Source organism: Fundulus heteroclitus, unplaced genomic scaffold, assembly GCF_011125445.2.
Source record: "Fundulus heteroclitus isolate FHET01 unplaced genomic scaffold, MU-UCD_Fhet_4.1 scaffold_109, whole genome shotgun sequence".
Classification (NCBI taxonomy): domain Eukaryota; kingdom Metazoa; phylum Chordata; class Actinopteri; order Cyprinodontiformes; family Fundulidae; genus Fundulus; species Fundulus heteroclitus.
Genome location: NW_023396522.1, coordinates 117,659 through 141,140, shown reverse-complemented (window position 1 = coordinate 141,140; position 23,482 = coordinate 117,659). Strand labels below are relative to the sequence as shown.

Sequence of the window (23,482 nt, the reverse complement as noted above, 5' to 3'; positions counted from 1 at the left end):
CCAGTGGGGAGAATATTCCATGGTGGGGTTGTGAGGGGTAGGTGAGGGGTACATGTACCTATACGTTTCATCATGATGTGCATAACTTTTTGAATTTTGCTGCTAGGTGTTATATTTTGTGTGCTTCTGGTTGTGTATGACAGCAAATATATGCTGCTATATATATTAGGACAATATCAAGAAATTTAACTACACATTTGCCTTGTAATCTATCATACAGGACAGAAACTATTTAAATTATATATGTTCTATACACGCCCTGCGACAAACCGGTGACCTGTGCCTAACTCCAGCTGTCAATGGGCGAGAGGCGGGGTACACCCTGGACAGGTCGCCAGTCTGTCGCAGGGCAACATATATTCAAGACATACTTTTCATATTTAAAACAGCAAGACTCACTTAGTTCTCTGTTACTGAACACTGAGACCCAAGTTATGTACTTTGACAGTGAATCTTTAGTAAAAATCCATTACAAAATAAAGTCTTGTGATCAAACCGACTCATTCTTTTGTTAGAAATATAGGGTAGTTCACGCGTGACGTCAGCGCTACATACGGGTCCCGCGGGTAGGCAAAAGCAGAACTGTTCCCGTCTACTATCATTACAAAATGAGTGAATTAGAGCGTACTTTTACTTTGTTTATTTTTGGAATCTAAACAATGCCTACGACTTGTTGTGCTCCTGGTTGCACACAGAGGCATTCCAAATCGTTGGATGTACGTTTCTGTCGTTTACCGAAGGAGGAAGGACGAAGAAAGAAATGGATATTTTCAATGAAAAGAGTGCAGACAGACACTCCCAATGGACTGGGGGAGCCATCATACGACGACAGAATTTGCAGTCTACACTTCATCTCCGGTAAATACAACTTAATTCTGCTCTAGTCATTGTTCTACTTAAATAGCGGCGGAGGGGAGGTGGCGATTGCTACACGGGCCGGAGAAGCTGCCCGTGTAGTGTTAAGCAGCCCGTGAACGGGCGGAGCAGACAGCGGCTGAAGCCGCTCCAGACAGCGGCTGCTGCTGCTTCAGACAGCGGCGGCGGAGCAGACAGCGGGTGCTGCTGCTTCAGACAGCGGCGGCGGAGCATTCAGCAGCGGCGGAGCATTCAGCGGCTGCTCCGCCCGTTCACAGGCTGCGTAAACACTACACGAGCAGCTTCTCTGGCCCGTGTAGCGATCGCCACCTCCCCTCCGCCCGTTCACGGGCGCTAGTACGTCTGTGTTTACGCTGCAATGTCGCCGACACCCCCACCCATTTTAACAAGACAAAAACACCAAAATAATCCGTAGTAAACAATATTTTTTTTTAACCTACCGGGCGGGTCTTCCTCTTTGCTGAGACGCGGTCCGTGTCCGACGCCGCTTTTTGCTGTTACACAAACATGTCTGAACATCCATCCATCCATCCATTTTCTGACCCTCTTAATCCCTCATGGTGTCGCGGGCGTTGCTGGAGCCTTTTTCCCGATTTAAAATAATTGTAGCCGTCCAGTGGTTTCAGGGGCTTTCGTGCTCTCTCGTCTGTTCTGGCCTGCGTTTTTATAAGGCAGCTGTATATGTCGCGGTACGGAACACTTGGCCAGCATTTCACAGACTTGCTCCGTCCCCTCAGGCTTTTGCTGTGTGGATCTGGCAATCTGATACCATCAACCATCAACTTACTCCTAAAACGATCTTGTGATACGTTATCTAAAGAAGAAAAATACGTGGAGAACTCGTTGGTTTCTCTGTTTGCGTCAGCATTGTGTTCGCCTTTTGCCTACCAGTCCGGCGCGCATGCGCGAAAAACCCACATCAAAACAATAACAATGAACTACCCTATTACAACAACTCACAGAAGAACATACATTAAAACTGCAAGTCCTTTTGAAAGGAAGTTCTCTACCTCCAGAAGATGACTTAACTAGAAATTTATTTATGTGTATTTAAAAGTTGGATACATGAATCTCAAAATTGAACATGAGAAAATCCTTATACATACAACAGACAAAAGTTTTTATTATAAATCTGGGCACTTTGAGCTCAATGTATTTATATATTTTACAATCAAGTTTGAAGAATATAAAAGAAAAATCATGCCCTGTGGAAAGAAAAAGAAAATATGTATAGTTCAACACATGTTTCAACATTTTTAAGTTAAAGAAACTTCATATCAACAGCAATAATTTGACTTCAGAAACTTGTATTTTACAATGTTGTTGGAGCAATATTTTTAACCTTTTTTTTTCTCTATATCTTTTTTTGTCAGCAAAATCAAAAGCTACCCGATTCTATTGTGGCTCACTGCCATATGTTCCTCACAAAATCTTTACCAAACTGTATGTTTCTGAGTCAAATGGTAAGCTTTCTTCTGAAATACATTACAAAGTGGTATTACCTGCACCAAAACATTTTACATTTTCCATAACAAATTGCACTTTTTCCATGAAAGAATTCTAACAGTTTTCCCTTTTTAGATCTTCTGTTAGGAAAGAATAGTTATTTTTCTACAATTAAAATGTCAAATGTTTTGCTTCCTTTGGCAAGCCCACTCTCCCTGTTCCTCCGTTTTATTTTTATTTTTTGCACAGCTGCTTTCCTTCATGTATCCATCCTAACTAAACCTGCCTTGTTTTTCTCAAAGCCAGTTTGTTCCTTAAATATGATTTTGGGTTTTTATGAGTTGTATCAGAGTTTCTTGGTCATGTTCCTCTGGATCTTTGTCAGTTCCCATCTTTCTTTTGAGTTTTTGAAGCAATGTCTGTCGATGCACATCTCTTTCACCTTTTCCTTGGTACTCGGAGCAAAATCTCCGGGTGGCAATTATGTCACCATAGGTGAGAATGTAGGTGGCTAAGCTCTCATCATCCATGCTTGATATACCTGATATGTGAATCTGTAAGAACATTGAAATTATAGTTATATCAAATAGAAAAAATAGACTGTTTTAAATTAATGTTTATTAGTGTTCTCAACACAATTTATGATTAAATACATGAAAGTTTTTTTTTTTTAAATATGCTACTTATCCTTATCTCTATATCTTTTTGTCTGCCAATTTCATCAATATTTATAGATACAGGCCCTGTTTACACAGAGTACTTAAATGTGTAATTCCCATGCCACACCACTAATAGTGCTGTGATCTTTGAAACTCCACGTCAAATTGCCCAGAAGAAGAAAACATCGACTAGAGTACTTTTTCGGCAGCAAACTCTTCTGAATAAACCCACAGCTATAGCTGAAAGTCCCCTTTAGCAACAGTTAAACCTGGTACTGTGTAAATAGACAGTACAAACGCAATGCAAACCTATTTTCGTCATGTTAACAGAGCCACAGACAGTACTACAGTGCTGCAGGTGTATTCAGTATAGAGTTGTTAACTATAAATAATAACTATCGAATCGATCAGCTTTCAATTAGACTATTTGCATTATATGCACGACATACGTTGTCACTCCTCAGTGCAGAAATAAATTCCTCCGATAAATGACGACTTCTTAAAAAGAAATAAAGGGACTCCCTCTGTCCCTCCATCTTCTCCGATGACACTAAAATATCCCGCGAGCGGATGCCGAGTTATAACGCTTCCACAGCAATGACTGTCCTTTTGACATATGAGATCCTGATCTTGTAATTATGACATATTAGCTTATAATTATGACATCTTATCTCGTAATTATGAGAAAAGATCTCGTAATATTGAGATCAGGATCTCGTAATTATGACATATTTTCTCATAATTATGAGAAAAGATCTCATAATTACAAGATAAGTTGTCATGACTACAAGATCCTGATCTCGTAATTATGAGATAAGCTGTCTGATTTTTTTTTTCCTTTGGTGAATGCAATACACTTCCATAGGCTTTGTTTTCCGTTTTATCCGTTTTCGATTCGTAAATGGAAAAACGGAAGTAGTATCCATTTTTGGTTTGGTTTACAAGGAAAAAAAACAAATTGCCTGAATGTACACGTACCGAGTAGCCCCTGACTGCAGACCACAGATCGGGCATCAAGTGGGGCCACGCCCCGATCTGCAGTCTGCAGTCAGAGGTACTTGTAGCGTGGCATGGCGGTCTCTGTAGGCCACAAATATCTGACTCGGTGACCCGCCCTTCTCTAGCTGTAATTGGTTAGCATGTTGCCTTCAGTCGTTGATTTGATTGGTTGAATTGTATGATTGACAAATCAAAGATTGGAACGATAGAAAGTTGGCCACTCCGAGGTTTAGAAAACACAGCTTCCACTCCAGGGCAGGCACGACGAGTGGCGTACCTCCGCCCACGCGCACTACCCACTGTGCATAGGGCACCAAGTGCACACACACACCAAGTGCACACACACACATACATACAACATAATATACAGCAGGTCTTTTTTGACCTGCTGTATATTAGCCACTCCCTAACAATTTTTCCCTTTCATTGCAGGAGGTAGAATATGTTAGATACTGTGGGAATTCTCTGCCCTCTGAATCTCTGAGAAATGCTTCCTTTTTGCCATTAAACGCACAACATTCATTCGATCAGAATCAGTCAGTTTTGTTGGCCATAACACGGGATCATTGAAATTAACGCTGTGTTCTGTCTCCGAGCGACTATGCTCAGACTATCCAACCGGGCAGCAAGCCCCCCCACCCCCCCACCTGCACTGTCCCTGTTATCGCTAGGGATGGCTCTCGCTGTCTCCTCCTCAAACACACGCTGCCCGCCCCCCCAGTATCATGGAACTGTTGACCTTTCAGGTTTTGTGATTTTTATTTAATATTACAATTAAATAATAATAACAATGTTACGTTCATAGTGTTTTTTTTTCCTAATCCACCTCTTATATCTTTCAATCCTTATGTAATTTTTTCTGTGTTGTGTGCACCTGCCTGTTGCTTTAATCCTATAATTTTCCCCGTCGTGGGATAAATGAAGGATTAGCTAATATTACCTTATCTTAAATAACAATTTTTAATAGGATATATGTACTGGGTTCTTTCAAGGTCTTAATCACATTTTCTGTATGGGCTGCAGTAACATACGATAGATAATATCTACTTTGAAAGTTAGCATGAACTGCTGCTGCTGAAGATGACCACTCTTATCTACCTGGATGTTCTCTGGAGGACTGAAACGCCTTAGTCAGTGACGTCAGTCTGTGGGTCTGTCGGGACAATCAGAGAAGTTTTGTCTCCTCTCTCCGTTTCTGTCGCTCGACAGAAACTGGCTCATAGTTTTTCACGTGCTTAGATAAATTTGATGTGTTTCCACTGAATTTAACCAGCTTTTTACAAAACATACAGCTTGATTTCATTAACGGTATTAAAATATAGCCTAACGGCATTTCTTTCCCTCTTCATGTTTTTGAGAGAGAGCTGAGTGGGCGGGCCAGGCTGAGCCTGCTTGCTGATTGGCTGGCGCCGCTGAGGCATGTACCAAAGGGGAGGGGGAGCAGCAGAGTGCCGGCCTTCCAGTGCATTTGTGTGTTTGTGTGTGTGTGTGTCCCGTCCTGGGCCCGGGACAACTGACCCGTTTGTCCCCCCCTGTCGGCGGGTGTTATTTCACATATAGGTATTCACTACTGAAGAAAGACTGAAATTCTTTGAGCAAATTAAAAACATGAAAAATGCTAAAAGGAAGTGTTAAAGCAACAAGACACGAGAAATTATCCCATGCTTAGCCTGTTACATCTGTCCTCATTTAAAAATTGTTTACTCTTAACAGCAGAATTAAAGTTTGTCAATCTAAAATAATCTATAGGGGTGTGCAAGACACAGGATTTTTAGTTTTCTCAAATTCCTGCTCATGAATGTTCCTCAGGAAAAATAAACTTGTCATGATCATCTGGGTCAGGTTCCTCTGTAAAGTCGGGTCTTTTTCATGTTTTGGGGGTTTTGCATCAAACAAATAGAACATGTGAAAACTGAATAAAAAAAATTTAAGGTTACTCCTAGTTCTGTATCACACTCCCCATTGTTACATATCATTCATTGTACTTTATTTGTTTCCTTGTTTTAGTTCCTCTTAAAATCTGTTGTCTGTTAATTTTCCCAATAGGTCTCACAAAGACAGACAGATATTGATATTGACAAGTTATTGATTAATAAGTTATTCTAAACTTCATTGATCTTATCAGCTTGAGAAACGAATTCTGCTCCGCCAAATGAGAGCTGTTTAGCTGACAATATATGGAATTTGTTGAGTGTTTATATTTTAAAACAGAACTGCATGAAGAGTATTTTGCATCCTCGTTAAACATTGCTAAAATAATCCTCACTGTTTGAACCGCTTTTTTATACTACTGAGATGTGGCTCGAAGGTCTGTCACTTAATCGGATGGAACAAATTGCATCCCTAATCGATTATTTATTTGTCATGAAGGAAAATTAAGAATAAACATTTTAATAAACTAAAATTAACTGATAAAAGTGTTGTTGCAACATGTTGTTGCAAAATTAGTTTAGGGTTTTACCACGATTTTTATTTCGTCTCTTATAGCAACTGTGTTCTAAATGCTATAATTTAGAAGTTACTTTGGCAATCAAGAGAAAAATATTAATGAATACTTTATTATTGTTCTCTTTCCATGTGTGTGGTTGGCGAGGGGCACCACAAAGTATTTGCGCTTAGGACACCCAAATGGCTAGCATCGCCCCTGGGCATGGCTAGCTCTGCGGGCGGCCACGGTCCCCCAATGCTTTTCGGTGTCTTCTGTAAGGCGGCAATGCCAGCAGTAGAAACTCCCATTAAAAGCCCTAAAACAAGAAGCCGCGCCCTTAAAAGCTTTACATCACTTACACAACATGTTTATTTTTTGGTTGTCGTTCTGAAAGTAACGCGTGTAAATGTGGGAAAGGGTCTTTTTACTATAGGTTTTTTTATCATTGTTTTTATGCTCTTCAGCGTGTTTACTTTAAAAGACTCTAATACAAAACGTTAAAAGCTCTTCAAAACAAAATCACGTCATTGACACACTGGCAACGCGTCCAAAACAAATCCACCAGGGGATTCTATCGCAGCTTTTAGCATTTTAAAGTAACTTGTTATTGTGATACTTCATTGGAGTGATGGAAAGCACCAGAGCATCAGAGTTCATCTTACTGTGAGCACACAATAAGGAGGCGTATGAGAGACCTTCTGGAAAACTTTGGTCTTGGATTGCATACAGTATGGACCGTTTTGACACCAACAAAAAGCATGTTATAATTGCTATTCATATTTCCAGCTTCTGTCATTGAGGAAAACCTGGGCAAACTAATACACTGCGCCCCTGTTGCAGCAACTGCATCTCAGTAATTAAATTGTTCTTTCACCATCTCATCAAATGGAAATCTTGTCCTCCAGTCCAAGGATTACAACTTCCGCTCGAAAATCTCCCCCTAATTGCCTAATACCAGTGCAGCTCAAATTCTGTCTATATTAAGGCACTTTGGCATTAAGTGGACTGATTGGAAATGTGATGAAAACACCGGATCAGTAAATTACAGCGCAAGGCTTTCTCTCACAAATGGGCACAGGAGCGGCACTTGTACTCCCACAGATTTTAATACTGACAATTACAGCCAATCTGGACAGAATTACTTGACAGACCTGTGGCCCCTAATCCTCTTGTGAGGAATCCTGCAAAACTAATAGAAAAATAATAATCCACCACGAAGAGGGAGTGCAGGAATTAATTTTCAGGTTTAGAAAGAGTTTGTTCTTAGCCACTGGGCCTTCCAACTGGCTGGAAATGGTTTGCATTCAGAGCTGCCTGCCAAAAAGACTTTTCCCTGCAACCAAGAACCTTCTTACTGAGAAGAAGCTTAAATTCGTTGGAATTAACTAAATTATGTTTAAATAATTTAGTACAGCCAGTTTGACTGTATTCATTTCAGATATCTGAACGTTAGAATGCAGCAGAATTGTTCCACGTGGGGCCCGGAGCCAGGGATGTTTCTGCGGCCTGAACATCAGATTTTAGATGCTTTTCAAATGATTTATTGTGTGGCCTCAGGTGCGATGTTTATCTCAAATCAGTTTACTTTTCCCAGCGGCTTTGAACGCATCTAAACCAATCAGAACGAAGAGCTTGTCCCTCACACGGTTCTCTCGCCCATACAGAAATCTAATCGGCTGATGAACCAATCAGCTTCCCCAATCCGCCACTCGGTCTGTACAAGTCTCGCTACTGACCCCTTCCCTACTGCCGAGTGATGTCTGGCACCGTGTCGGTCAGCGTTCACACGGAAGGTGCATTTAATCCCCAGAAGCTCACAAGGGACAAGCAGATGCTGGTGCAGTTTTAACGCGAGGAGAAAAACACTACAATCATGAGTGTGAACTATGCGTCCGCGGCGCCCACGCAGAGATCCACGTCGTTTTTCATTGAGGATATCCTGTTGCACAAACCTAAGCCACTGAGAGAGGTTATTCCAGCGCCCTTCTGCAGCTCGCTGGCTTCCAGAATGCCCATCCTGGAGTATGGATACCCTCTGATTCCGACGCCAATCCTGGCACCACACCCTCACCCACTCCACAAGCCAGAGCATCACCAGTACTTTTTCACACCAGGTAAGCACCGGCAGGGCAATGGAAGCGCACATTAGGGCCTTGATGAGAATATTGTCACAAACTCCTGGATAACAGTGCTTTTGGAGCATATTGGTTTGTTTTTCTAAGGAAATGGCGCACTACTTTTCTTAGTTCGATTAAATGCTGTTTTTTATATAACGTTCAATTTTTAAAGGTTAGATTTTAGACCCAGGTGGTGTGACGAGAGGGAAAAACCCAACAGCTTCCTCAAACAATATTCTTAACTTATTTTGAAGACGTTATTATTTCTGAAATATGAATATCGACTGCTTCAACTAACTATTAAAAAGAACAACATAAATTATTGTTCCAGAATTTCGTAATTGGGATACACATGTGACCTTTCCTTCTGCAGTTGTTTGATCCTTTTTGTTTGGTGTTGGATTTTTATTTATTTTTATTATTTTTTGTCTTCAATAGGTTGAGCAATGTTTGCTTTATTCGCACAAACCCCGTTCATTTTCTCTCTTTTTTTGTATTCTATGTGTTTAATTATTTGCACTTCTGCTACAGTCTCGCCGTGTTCGACAACTTGGGAACAAGAGTTGCTTGCTCTGCAGAGATAACTCGGAGCTGTCTTGGTGTTCAACAGGGATGCAGATGCCGGCTCTCTTCCAGCACCACGCAGAGTTACCGGGCAAACACTGCCGGCGCAGAAAGGCCCGGACTGTGTTCTCCGACTCTCAACTGTCCGGGTTAGAGAAGCGCTTCGAGATCCAGCGGTACCTGTCCACACCGGAGAGAGTGGAGCTGGCCACGGCGCTCAGCCTCTCCGAGACACAGGTGCACGCAAACACACCTTCTTTTGAAAAATTGAGCATTTGGAATCGGATAATACATCTGTTCTAACAATTTGAGTTCTGTTGGTTCTGTTACAGTGTGATAATTATCCTGATAGTCTGACAGTGAAAAATAAAATAGATTGAGTCTGGAAAAAAGGAGTGAAATTGACCACGAGTTGGCGAGGGGCCAATACGACCTGTAACATAGGAGACCTGTAACTACCGAACCAAGAGCGCAGAAATGATCTGCTAGGTTTTAATAAACCCTCACGTCGAATTTTCTAAATATACAGAACAGTTTCCATTTTAATTGAGTTGGATTTTGCATCTGATCTATTTGACTTTTTGAGCTTAAATTCGGCTGCTTCACGAAAGCGAGATTTGTATGCGTATAATAGAACACACATAAAATCAGTTTATAGAGAATTGTGTCGCGGATTTGTGCTGTGGGGCAAACTAAATATATAGGCTAAATATAAAAACAATTATGTCCTATTTCCTTTTTTTCTGAGGATTCCGGAACGTTCCTGATAAGGGTTTCATTATTAAATGCCCCCTTCTCTGTGGTGCAGGTAAAAACGTGGTTCCAGAACCGGCGGATGAAGCACAAAAAGCAGCTGAGGAAGGCGCAGGATGAGCGGAAAACTCCCGCCGAGATGGAGCGCTGCGCAGAGAACTCCAGCGCGGAGAGCGACCTGAACGAGAAGAGCGCGGAGGAGCTGAGACACGGCCTGGAGGCCGACACATACATGCTGGAGGAGAACGACGACGACGTGGACATCGAGGACGATATTTGCTCCCCAGATCATCTACTATAGGAGCAGCTCTGGAAGCATCGGCATCACCCAATGAAACTCAAACAGGCATTTCTCCTGTGAAACAAGCCAGTTCAGTATGAGATTATTATTATTATTATTATTATTATTATTATTATTATTATTATTATTATTATTTTTATTTTTATTATTATTATTTTATTTTTTTATTATTATTATTAATAATAATAATAATAATTATTATTATTATTATTATTATTGTTGTTGTTATTATTGTTATTATTATCACCTGCATAGTTAAATTCGTATTATCTTGTTTTTATGTAAATTCCTGTACATATGTCTAGCTATTTTTAAACGCATTGTAGCCTAACATTCTCTTATACATTTGCACTTTCATCCCTAACAAAAAAAATGTTTCTTTTTTTCAGCGCATCTCATGTTTAAATGTAATTTACAGTTTGTTCATATTGTTGGAAAATGTCTGTAAATATATACATATCCAGAATATATTGAAACTGCACTGGACTCCCTTTATTCGGGTATTTTTGTTTCGAGGGGCCTGTACTTCAGCATCGATCTGTTTAAATGAATTATCTGTCCGTGCGCCTTTGGCCCAGCTTGCTTGAGGTGGACCGTTTCCCCGCGTTTTGTGGGAGCAGCTCTCTCGGGCAAGAAAAAGACCACAGCAACAAATGACAGCTTTCGAAAATTCTAATAATATTTTAAAATCTGTGGATTATAAAATTTGTTCCATCCATCCATCCATTTTCTGACCCGCTTAATCCCTCATGGGGTCGCATGGGTTGCTGGGGCCTATCTCAAGCGGGCGAGAGGCGGGGTACACCCATCATTTACATTAAACCTGGTTATTTCAAAGGTAAAACAAATTAAAAGTTAGCGGCAGTTCAGTGATATTTCGCAGAAAGCTACATATCGACTTTTTCATATTAAGATTATATATATATATATATATATATATATATATATATATATATATATATATATATAGATAGATAGATAGATAGATAGATAGATAGATAGATAGATAGATAGATAGATAGATAGATAGATAGATAGATAGATAGATAGATAGATAGATAGATAGATAACATGTCACATGCTCATAATGAGCAATTGCTGTAAAGTCGATGGCTAAACGCAATGCATTTCTTTAACCACATTCCGTTTTATCAGTTTGCATATAAACTGAAACGGATCGAACTAAAATGTAATTGAATTTAAATCTGTTCAGACTGGGTTGATTATATAATTCTGTGTACAAGGTGCCTTAAGAAAATTGTTATAAATTGGTGCTTGGATATATTGAACTGAATTGAAATTCATTTTAAAGACGCAAAGACAGAACAGAATTGCTGGGTTCGGATTTTTATTTTTCATTCTGGAATGATTGCATATATAAAGAGCAATAAATCTAATTTTAATAAGTCTTCACAAAACCAATAAAAGTAACTATTTTTAGAGCGCAAGGCTTTACATTTATCATAGCAAGCAAAAGCAAATAAGAGCTTTAACAATATACAGATAAGTACAGACTAAGTAAAAGCTGGCTGTAAACAAAGTACTGACAACAGTGGAATATAATGTAAATACAACATGCCCGGTTAAAGTTATCTGGTAAGGATTGATTCACCTGTTAAAAAATGGCAGAGATTGCACATATAAAAAGAAGTAATTTCATTTAAGATTTTTTTTTCACATGAAATACTGGATTCCTTTACAAATCATTTTTAGATCAAGTGAAAGAAAAAGTACCGAAATGCATTCATAAAACCTGCACAAGTCTCACGAATGACAGTGTTTTCTCGAAAACAATTGGGTCTAACATTTAGTAGGCTTGTGGGAAAAAAACTGTCAGGTGGACCAAGGAAGGCTTCAAAGTGTAAGGAGAGTAAACCAAAACCATGGTGTCTTGAAAATATGAAATGCACAACAACAACAACAACAAAAAAACACTTACAGAAAGCAGTCTACATTGGAGAAAGAACTTTAATAAATTGAAGTCAAATATCAAATATTGATAAGAGCTAAACACAAACAGAGGAATTTTAAATTGTTGAACAAGCAAAAGTCACGGGCTTATGGTGTCTGAAAAAAAGGTTGTTTAGTTACAAACTGCATTAGAAATGATGCTAGATCTTTAGTTTGGTCCAGGTCCAGTGAAAAACATTACGATTTTGGACACTGTCCTAATTGCACTAGTAAAAAGCATATTTCTTGATGATGGAGCCATTTGTAAGAGAGCAGTTTCCAACATACATAAATTCAAAGTCATGGACAGCTGAAAATCTAGATGCATATTTGAATCTAAATGACGGTAAAAATTGAAAAAGATGGAGACAAAATAGTTGTCTTTAATACAGGAATGTTCAAACTTGATCCAAGACAAAAAAAAAAAAAAAAATTCACAAGAAATGGTCACGCTTTCAAATACTTCAAAATGTCATAAAAAGCATTCTTTTCTCTTGATTTATGGTTTTCCTTTTAATCCTCCAACCAGTCCTTCAAATGTTTCTGTTAATTATTTTAATTTGATTATAGAGTTCACAAAACAAATGTGTCCTTTATATTCATTCAGTTTAATACATTAGTTTTGGGTTATATCTGTATATAATCATTTCCCAAAAAAATCATCCAGTAAAAGGAATCCATAAGCTCCACATTTTTGGGAGAGGTTGTATTTCCTATAAATTATTGACTGTAATGCGTGTGTAAGCTACTAATTTAACCAGATTGCAAGCCTTGAAAAAAGGTTTTACAAGAAATTCATGCGTGGGGCAGAAGGATAAAATATAAATCCTCATTGTGCTTTGTGCTGCTCTCACACGGAGATATATATATATATATATATATATATATATATATATATATATATATAAAAATATAGAGAGAGAGAGAGAGAGAGAGAGAGAGAGAGAGAGAGAGAGAGAGAGAGAGAGAGAGAGAGAGAATAGGCCAGGCAGAAGGTGATCAATTAAAAGATTAAGTGTTTTGCAACACATGGACGCATCTGCATTTGCGCCTAATAGCAGGGCCATCAGCTCATTTTCAGGAGTCCTGCCGCCAACTGAAAGCATACTTCTCACATCAAAGCATCCATGTCTGCCTTAGCTTCCTGATGAACAGAGACAGATGCTAATTTGTTCTCCTTCATGTTTAGTGGTGAAAGACTCCTTCAATTAACTGGATTTCAATGGCAAAAAATGAGTAGGTGGGAGGAAAAGAAAGATGCAAAGAGACACAGCTGGGATAGGCAGCAATTCTCATTAAATTAAAAAGGCTGAGGCCTTTTGTTTTCAACTGTGCATCCAAGGACTTAACACTAAAAACACAGAACTTCAAAGAGTCCATGATGGGTTAAATAGAGACTATAATCTCATTAAAATATTGCACAGAGGTAAATAGTGCTTTGATAATGATCTGAGGATTCTATTAGTAAAATGGGCATTTTGTGTTAGAGAGGAATTACTGCGTATTACACTGCTACAAAATCTGGCGACCTAATCAAGTGATGACCCATGTTTGAGTCTTCAGCTGAGCAAGAAATGAACACAAATAAATAGAGAACATGAAAGAAGTAAAAGTGGAAGGCACCACCAAGGGTGATGGCCAGTGCTTGGGGTATAGGACCCAATCAGATTGTGAATGATGAACAGGTGTTGGCTGACCAAAAGGACATTGTTTGGCCAGATCCTATTTTAATCCTTGATCATTATACTGAGGTCTACCTGTACATTTTAAGCCAAAGGGTATATCAAAGGGTTGGACAGAACCAGGGTAGGGTGATTAGACTCAGCTCAGCTTAAAATAAAGAATATGCAACATCAGGTTGAAAATAAAGACATAAGAGCTGCATTAGGAAATCCACTGACACATGTCAATGTTTTTATTTTGTTAAAATATTTTTAATGGCAACAAACACCACTGTAATGTATGTTTTTATGTGTTCTGATATATTTGACATTTTACTATAACAAAATGTTATAGTTATAGAAAGTCTGTGAGCTATACCCAACTAGTCGCAAAAACAATCACACACATTTATACAGCTGGACCTTGGTAAATTAGAATTTTTCTGAAAAGTTTATTTGAGTAACTCTGTTCAGTAAGTGAAACATTAGGTATTATGCAAACAGGTCCTTGAGTTTGTTGAAGGCGGTCTCCGTCGAAGGAGTCCAGGTAAAGGTGGTCTTGGAGGAGGTGAGTGCTGTCAATGATTAGGTGATGATGCCAAAGTCTTTGATTAACCTACAATAGAAGTTTGCGAATCACAGAAACCTCTGGAGCTCCTCGTAGGATGTGGGAACACATCAGTAAACCACTGCTTGGACCTTGAGTCGGGGAACGAGCCAACTTTTTCTCATTAACACACATCTGAAGCTGAGTGTCATTATGAATGGCCAAATTAATTAACTATTCCAGAGTCTGTGGTTCATCTTGGCTAGCGAGTTCATCCTTCTCCTTCTCGTTCAAGGAACTTCTAAAAGCGTTCTGAAGCACTGGCTGGTTCCAACTTGCTGCTGAGGCTACAGCCCTAAATTATAGACTGTGATGGGGTGATTACCTGCAGACAGTCAGTTATCACAATCTGTTTTTCTCTGTTTAGAATATAAGCCTCTTTAGACAGTCACAGGAAGCCAAAGAAGCCCTTAAGGATTGTTTTGATACAATAGACTGGGATGCAATTTGCCAACCACATGGCAAGGACATAAATGTCATGACTGAGTGTATGACTGACTATATTACATTTTTTGTGGAAAACACTGTCCACACCAAAACAGTCAGATGCCACCCCAAAAACAAACTCTGGAACACCAGCGACCTGAAGGAACTGCTGAATGAGAGAAAAGAGCCATCAGGAAGGAAGACAAGGACTTCCCAAATAGTAAACAGAAGAAACTTAAAGTCAAGGTAAAATAAAGTAAGGAGGTGTACAGGAAGAAGCTTCAGCAGAACAATATAAGAGATGTGTTGTCAGTGATGAAGAAGGTCACAGACTTCAAGCAGAAGGGTGATTAGACCGATGGAAGTCTGGTCAGAGCCAATGAGCTCAACATTATCTTCAACAGGTTCACTTCAAGAATAACAGTATAGTATCATTCTCTCCTGCCCTAAGCCATCACACCCTCCCTTGACACAAAATTTCCCTGTCACACTTCTTATGTTTTTATCATCCGCCTCAGCCATGGACCCTGCTTCTGCACGTTAGCACTCAGTAGAAGATGGTGCTTCTCCCTTTTCCTCCCCTCTGCACTTTTCTGTCTCTAGAAGTCAAGTGAAGTGGCAGCTGGAGAGACTGAACCGGATAAGCCTGCAGGTCCAGATGGTGTCTTCCCCAGAGTCTGTGCAGAACAACCCCATTGGATTCTAAAGCATGATTTACACCCGTATTTAAGTTCCCTTTGGAATCAATAAAGTGTTTTTTATTGATCTGAATTAAATATAGTAAAGAGAATTGGCCCAAGGACTAAAACCTGTGGGACTCCACAACTAATCCTGGAGTTTGAAGATTTATTATTTACATGAACAAACTGTAAATCTGTCAGATAAATAAGATTTAAACAAGTCTAATTATTTCCCTTTAATCCTTGCAGCATGATCAAGTCTTTCTAGGAGAATATCATGATCATCTGTATCAAATGCAGCATTCAGATTTAACAAAACAATTACTCACACAAGTCTATTTTCTAAGGTCATGAGGATATCCTTAGTGATTAGTGACTCGCCAGAGCTATTTCAGTGCTATGATGACGTCTGAAGCCTGACTGAAACTCTTCAAACAGGTTATTACTGTGTAAATGTTCACATACTTGATTAAGATATGATAAGAATTTATCATATGGGGTCTTGGGGTCTTGTTCACGAATGAGGGGAAGATGGAGCGGGAGATCAACAGGCGGATTGGTGGGGCGTCAGCTGTGAAGCGGACGTTGTACCGATCCGTTGTGGTGAAGAGAGAGCTGAGCCAAAAGGCGAAGCTCTCGATTTACCGGTCGATCTACGTTCCTACCCTCATCTATGGTCACGAACTTTGGGTCGTGACCGAAAGAACGAGATGCTGGATTCAAGTGGCCGAAATGAGTTTTCTCCGTAGTGTGTCTGGGCTCTCTCTTAGAGATAGGGTGAGGAGCTCAGTCATCCGGGGAGGACTCAGAGTAGAGCCGCTGCTCCCCCACGTCGAGAGGAGCCAGTTGAGGTGGCTCGGGCATCTGGTTAGGATGCCTCCTGGACGCCTCCCTGGTGAGGTGTTCCGGGCACGTCCCACCGGGAGGAGGCCCAGGGGAAGACCCAGGGCACGCCGGAGGGACTATGTCTCCCGGCTGGCCTGGGAACACCTTGGGATTCCCTCAGAGGAGCTGGCCAAAGTGGCCGGGCAATGGGACGTCTGGGCCTCCCTACTGAAGCTGCTACCCCCGCGACCCGGTCCCCGATAAGCAGAAGAAAACGGACGGAAGGAAGAATTCCTTTATTGTCCCACAAGAATTCTTCAGGAACTAGCCACTATTTTGTCAAGAACCATAGATAAAAAAAAAAATGAAGATTAGATATAGTTCTGTATAGCTGTTGATCAATAGAATGTTTCCTAAGTAAAGGTTCAATAACAGCTACATTAAAAAGCCTGTGGTAAATATCCATTTACTAAGGATAGAGTAATAATATCTCAAATGGGGGCAGTGATCAAAGGGAATATTCACTTAAATAACTTGGTTGGGATTGGTTATAACATACAGGTTGAATGTTTAGATCAGTGAATGTCAACTGGTGGCCCCCAGAATATTTCTGAATTCAGAAATAGCATAGTGAAGAGAAATAAGTGTCTCTCTCTCTCTCTCTGTCACTCTCTCCCTGTCTGTCTGTCTGTCTGTCTCTCTCTGTCTCTCTCTCTGAGTGTATGCTGGGAGTTTGTTGGTGGAGAGTGTGGCTGAGAGTTCGTGAGTAATCTCAAACTTCTTTTTTTCCCTAACTGTTTACTGTATGATTGTTTGATAATTGTTAGTTTTGTTTTTGTCACTCTAAGTTACTGTGCGTTTGGTTGCTTAGGGGGGCGGTAGGCCGTGTTTCTTGACAGGGATGGCGTCCTCAGTGGCGCCGTCCCTGTCTCTGAAGCATGGGTTGAGGATGATGCCTCAACCCAGCACCACGGTGGAGCAGGTGCTGCTGGCGGTAGGAGAACAGGTGGGGTACGGAAACATCTCATATGCCTCACGCATGAATAAGGCAGTGGTTGTGTTTTTGAAAAAACTGTAATTTGTTAGTCAACTCATAGAAAGCGGGCTTGTCTGATGATGAGTTTTTTCAGGTTTCCCCGCTGTTGGTTCCTTTGGTCCGGATCACCGTATCTGGTGTTCCCCCGTTTATTTCCAACGAGGCTCTGGAGACAGAGCTGAAGCGTTTCGGGAGATTTGCGAGCGGGTTCCGGGTGGTGAGTCTGGGCTGTAAGGACACCAAACTGAAACACGTTCAGTCTCTGCGGAGACAAGTGTTCATGTTTCTGGATTCTCCAACTCAAACACTGGATGTCTCGTTTCATGTTAAACATGAGGAAGGACACTACATGGTGTATGCCAGCTCAGGTAACGCGGCGGGAACTGACGGAGATGGTGGTAGTAGTGGCTCAGTGGTTGGGGCTGACGGTGATGATGGTGGTGATAGTGGTTCCGTGGCTGGGACCGAGAATGATGGTAGCCTCCAGGTTAATACAGACGGTGCTGTAGGTGAAGAGGAGGCTGTGGTCAGGACAGGGCAGAGGGCAGATGACCTGGGGAGGCCAGAAAAGGATGCAAAGTGTGCTGCTGTGCAGGATGTAGAGCTGCTGCAGGTCAGCCCTGATAGTGAGCCAGATGATCAGGTGAAATCTGCTCGTGGCCATGGTGACATAGACTGTGAATCTGACTCTCATAGTTTCTCTATAGCAGACAGTTACTCTCAGAGTGTTAATTTGTATTCTCTGGAGGAGATTAACGGCTTCCTGGATGACACTTTTGGAAAAAAAAGTAAATGTCAAAGAATATTTTCCTGACGTGGATAAATTTATACAATCAGTCACTACATTGCAGAGAGTTGTTGGGTTTGATTTACTGGACAGCAAGAAATGTTTTTGTCTCAAGAAGCACGTTACTGGTCGAAGAAAAACTTTTAAAATGACAAAGAACAAAATGTCAAAGAAAATGAAACTTTAAAAAAAAAGGTACTGTAGTGGCGATTGTTTGTCAAACCAAACTTCCAATAAAAGTTCCTCAAGCCACTAAGAGGCACTGGGGTCCAGTTTCTGTACGCAGGCAAAAGAAGCTGTAATGTCCAAATTTGTTTATTGTTCAGGAAGGTTTATTTTTTTTGTTTCTTTTCAGCCACAATTACAGACTTCAAACTTTCCTTTGTTCTCATTCTGTCGATCATACTCTGCTCTCTTGCTCTGGTAAAAACCATAGGCCCCAAACCCAAATGCCTTGCTGATCCTTTACCAGGCCCCTATACTTATAGAAAAGTGGACTAACCCACATGACTTCCTGTCTAACTCAAAGAATGAATAAGAAAAATAATAAAACAAAAAATTAAACAAAATCAACAATTATTAACCTGCAAATAAATATTGTAAATAATACAAAAAATGTACATTTAAGAATTAACTAACAAAATTCAAATGAATAAAGAAATCAAGAATAAATAGCTCCAACAGGTACTATGATCATACATCCCTGGGTGTTTCGACTCTGTTGGTTTTCTCTGCTGGTCTATCTCTATTCTCCTTACATGCAGGGTCTAAGGCCTCGTTAAACATAAATGGGGGTAGAGATGGAAAAAAGAGAGCTATAATAACAGACGTAATCACACAGAAAAGACTGGATGTAGTTTTCTTACAAGAAACACACACTGATAGCACGAACGAAATAGATTGGGGTTTATGGTGGGGAGGGCAGCATGTCCTTAGCCATGAGACAAATCTAAGTGCAGGAGTCGCCATTTTGTTTTCCTCTAAGTTAAATGTAACTGTTACATCCAGCACAGAGGTGGTGAAGGGCAGAGTCCTTATGGTGAGAGCTGAAGTAGAGGGATTCAGCTTGATTTTCATTAATGTGTATGCACCAAACCAAGGCCCTGAGCGGGAAGGAACTTTTAAAATAATGAAAGAAAAACTAAATAATATTGGTACAGGAGAATTTATTGTATTGGGTGGTGACTGGAACTGTTGCACTGACATTACATTAGATAGGACTGGAGAGGAGCCACATGTTCAGTCCTCCTTGTTTCTGTCTCATGTATTAAAAAAAATGATTTGGTAGATGTGTGGAGAATAAAACACCGATCAGATAGGCAGTACACTTGGGTCAAAATATCAGATGGACTGGAGTGCAGCTGGACTGGACAGGTTTTATCTACCTGCTTCTTTTACTGCAGGAGTTTTTAGCTGTCAGATCCTTCCAGTAGATTTTACAGACCATCATTTAGTCTTAATGGAGCTGTTTTTTTCTCCCACTGGAAAACCAAAATCGTTTTGGCGTTTTAATGTTAAATTATTAAATAATCTTAATTTTTGTGAAAATTTCAAATTGTTTTGGGCCTACTGGAGATCCCAGAAAGATGATGTTTTTTTTTCCCTGGCTCATTGGTGGGAGGTAGGAAAAGCTCAAATCAGGGTGTTTTGCCCCCCGTTGTTGTATCAGCATATGCTCCAGGAATAGATGGTCTGCCCAGTGTAACAACAGACATCAAGAGAGCTGTGCAGGAGTTAGAAGACCAGATAAGAGACTTGGAGAGTGCCCTACAAGGAGATCAGCAAAATTATCTTTTACAATAAAACAGGAGCCAAACTCTTTTCTGCAGGAGAGAGCTAAAGGGGCTTTAGTCCGAGCACACTTCACCAGACTACGGGACATTGATGCACCAACCACGTTCTTTTTTAATCTGGAGAAGTCGGTTGCTTCAAAAAAACAGATGACGTGTCTCCGCCTTCCTGATGTTCCCATCAGTGACCACGGACCCAACAGAGATGATGAAGCACGCAGTGTGTAGCTGCCATCGAAGTCAGAATGGATAAATAAATAATAGATTAATAAATATTAGGTTAAAAATATAGAGTTCATAAATACATGCATTTCTAGTAAAAAATATTTAAACATTAAAGTGTTAATTTCGTGTATTTTATGTATATTGTTTGTTTTGATATGGGGGAACATGTCTTAATTAAGGGGGGAACCAAAGTTTGATGCCGTGTGTTGACAGGGTGTTTACTTTTTGAGTGTTGCTACCTGTTTATTAAGAACATTCTGGACCAAGCTAGCAGGCAGACACCTCGTTGATTCCTCTGGACTGTCCGTCCGTCCGTCCGTCCGTCTTCTTCCGCTTATCCGGGGTCGGGTCGCGGGGGTAGCAGCTTCAGTAGGGAGGCCCAGACGTCCCTCTCCCCGGCCACTTGGGCCAGCTCCTCAGGAGGAATCCCAAGGCATTCCCAGGCCAGCCGGGAGACATAGTCCCTCCAGCGTGTCCTGGGTCTTCCCCTGGGCCTCCTCCCGGTGGGACGTGCCCGGAACACCTCACCAGGGAGGCGTCCAGGAGGCATCCTGACCAGATGCCCGAGCCACCTCAACTGGCTCCTCTCGACGTGGAGGAGCAGCGGCTCTACTCTGAGTCCTCCCCGGATGACTGAGCTCCTCACCCTATCTCTAAGGGAGAGCCCAGACACACTACGGAGAAAACTCATTTCAGCCGCTTGTATCCGGGATCTCGTTCTTTCGGTCACGACCCAAAGCTTGTGACCATAGATGAGGGTAGGAATGTGGATCGACCGGTAAATCGAGAGCTTCGCCTTTTGGCTCAGCTCTCTCTTCACCACAACGGATCGGTACAGCGCCCGCTTCACAGCAGACGCTGCACAACAACCCGCCTGTCGATCTCCCAAGCCACTAAGCCCCTGGTAGGGTCACCCAAGGCAGACAGCTCCTAGGTGAGGGACCAGACAAAGCGCAGCCCCCCTCCCTGGGCTGCCACCTTACCGTGGTGGAGGGGTTTGAGTGTCCCAATGATCCTAGGAGCTATGCTGTCAGGGGCTTTAAGCCCCTGGTAGGGTCACCCAAGGCAGACAGGTCCTAGGTGAGGGACCAGACAAAGCGCAGCCCAAAATGCCCTTATGATGAGTACGATTATTGGACCTCGTGTTCCCTCGCCCAGACGCGGGTCACCGGGGCCCCACTCTGGAGCCAGGCCTGGAGGTGGGGCACGTTGGCGAGCGTCTGGTGGCCGGGCTTTTGCCCATGGAGCCCGGCCGGGCTCAGCCCGAAGAGGTGACATGGGTCCCCCTTCCGACGGGCTCACCACCTGTCGGAGGGGCCAAAGGGGTCGGGTGTATTGTGTAACGGGTAGCAGTAGAGGGCGGGGACCTTGGCGTTCCGATCCTCGGCTGCAGAAGCTGGCTCTTGGGACGTGGAATGTCACCTCTGGAGTGTGCAATAATAATTAAAGAAGACTGGATAAGGTGCAAAGTGCGTTGAAGGACAGAAGAGTTCTAATTTTCTCTCAAGGGAAAGCGGCCAATGAGGTACATTTATGTTTGTTACTGTTATCTTTGTTTGACCATAAAGATGTAACGTGACAAATTTCTGTTGCGTCATGTATGTATGGTCGCGTTGTTTCTTTCATGTCTTTACACTGAAATAATTTGTTTTTATTTGCTTTCTGTCTGTATATCAAACAGTTCTCACGGCACACTATCATGCTCCTTGTGTGATTAAAGCCCGGAACTTTAAGAACGACTTGGTTTCGTGATTTCGACTTGAGGGGGAATTACACAGGGGATTTTTATACAGACTTGTTCAGGGCGGACGGCAGTGACGTGGATGCTGCTGCAGAGCTTCACCAGGGACTTCCTCAGTTGGATCAAGGAGATCGGGAGGCTCTGGGTTTGGATATAACTCTTGATTAACTGACTGCTGCTGTGTCTCTGATGGCATCTGGCAAGGCTCCAGGAATAGATGGTCTACCTTCAGACTTTTTTAAACATTTCTGGACCATCATAGGACAAAACCTTTTGGACGTTTTTAAACAGTGTTTTATCAAAGGGACGCTTCCAGCATACTACAGGCGTGCAGTTCTTTCTTTGCTGCCTAAGAAGGGAGATTTGGCACTTTTATCACTGAATATCTCCCTGTGGCAGAGGGAGGACAAGGACTTGTAGACATTCTGTCCAGAACCGCGGCTTTCAGACTGCAGATGGCACAGAGGTTGTTGTATGGCTGCAGTCGCTGCTGGTTAGCTCCTGCTCAACTGCTACTCAGGTTTGCTGGCCGGCTTGGACTGGATAAGCAGTTATTTCTGCTAAGATTAAGTGAAGTTGACCTGACAGGACTCACACCTTTCTACAGCTCGGTGATTAATGCCTGGCAGACACTGAAGGTCACAAGAACTCAGGACTCTGGGCCAGGGATATGGATCTATGAGGAGCCATTGTTTAACAACAACTTCCTTGGAAACCCCACGTTTTCCTCTGCTACATTAAGAACTAAATTTGTGGAGGCCGGCATTACTAAACTGGGCCACCTCACAAAAGCATCCATGGAAATGCTTGGTGACATCACAAACATCAGGTCCTCCAGAGTGCTGAGTAGGATTGTGGAGGAAGTCTGGCAGTCCCTGTCTGAGCCAGTAAGAAGGTTTACTAAGAATCACGCTGCCCAGTGGAAGGATGACGGCAAGTACATTTTTCCCTCTCTGAGCGTCTGCCCTGCTGCTGAGGACTGGCAGGAGGAGAGTAGTTTTCTTCTCACCATGAAAACACCAGTGCTGGTTACATTCAGCTCCTGTGGGAAGAAGCACTACAACTGTGTGAAGGTGCTGAAGCTTCGATCTCTGGCTGGAGTGAAGGAGTCAAAATGGTGTGAGGTATTTGCTTCAGACGGTACTCCTAAAGGCAGGAGGAGGGTCCTGTATAAACCCCCTGTTGAGAAAAGGATGGCGGACCTTCACTGGAGGATGATACATGGAGCAATACCCACGAACAGACACAGAACTCACCTACATCCAGGCACTGGGGAGGAGTGTCCATTCTGCACTCAGAAGGCACTTAGTGGTGGGTTGTCCTCAGCTAGTTGATCTTTTTAGAGTTCTGAAGGAATGGGTGAAAGCTTTAGGAGAGGTTTTCTCTGTTCCTCTGTTTGTTTTTGGACCCAAATACACAGTAAGGAGAAAACTGACATTGGTTTTAATTAATTTTTTATTTGGGGTGGCTAAATAAGCAATTTGGAGGACCAGGAAGAATCAGATGCTGGGTCAGTGTTGGACAGATGTGGTGCGGAGCCTGAAAGGTCTGGTTGAGGCTCATCTGAGAGTAGAGCATGCCTTCTACACACTGACTAGCAATTTGGAGCCT

The 23,482-nt window shown here is 41.8% G+C and overlaps 1 protein-coding gene across 1 annotated transcript; it reads left to right on the top strand.

Moving 5' to 3' along the window:
• Positions 1 to 8,111: 8,111 nt before the first annotated feature.
• bsx (brain-specific homeobox) lies at positions 8,112 to 10,245 on the top strand. Its single transcript, XM_012856927.3, has 3 exons — positions 8,112 to 8,522; positions 9,136 to 9,326; positions 9,898 to 10,245. The coding sequence occupies exons 1-3, from the start codon at positions 8,282 to 8,284 to the stop codon at positions 10,141 to 10,143; spliced, it is 678 nt and encodes a 225-aa protein (XP_012712381.1). The 5' UTR covers positions 8,112 to 8,281; the 3' UTR covers positions 10,144 to 10,245.
• The last annotated feature ends 13,237 nt before the right edge of the window (positions 10,246 to 23,482 follow it).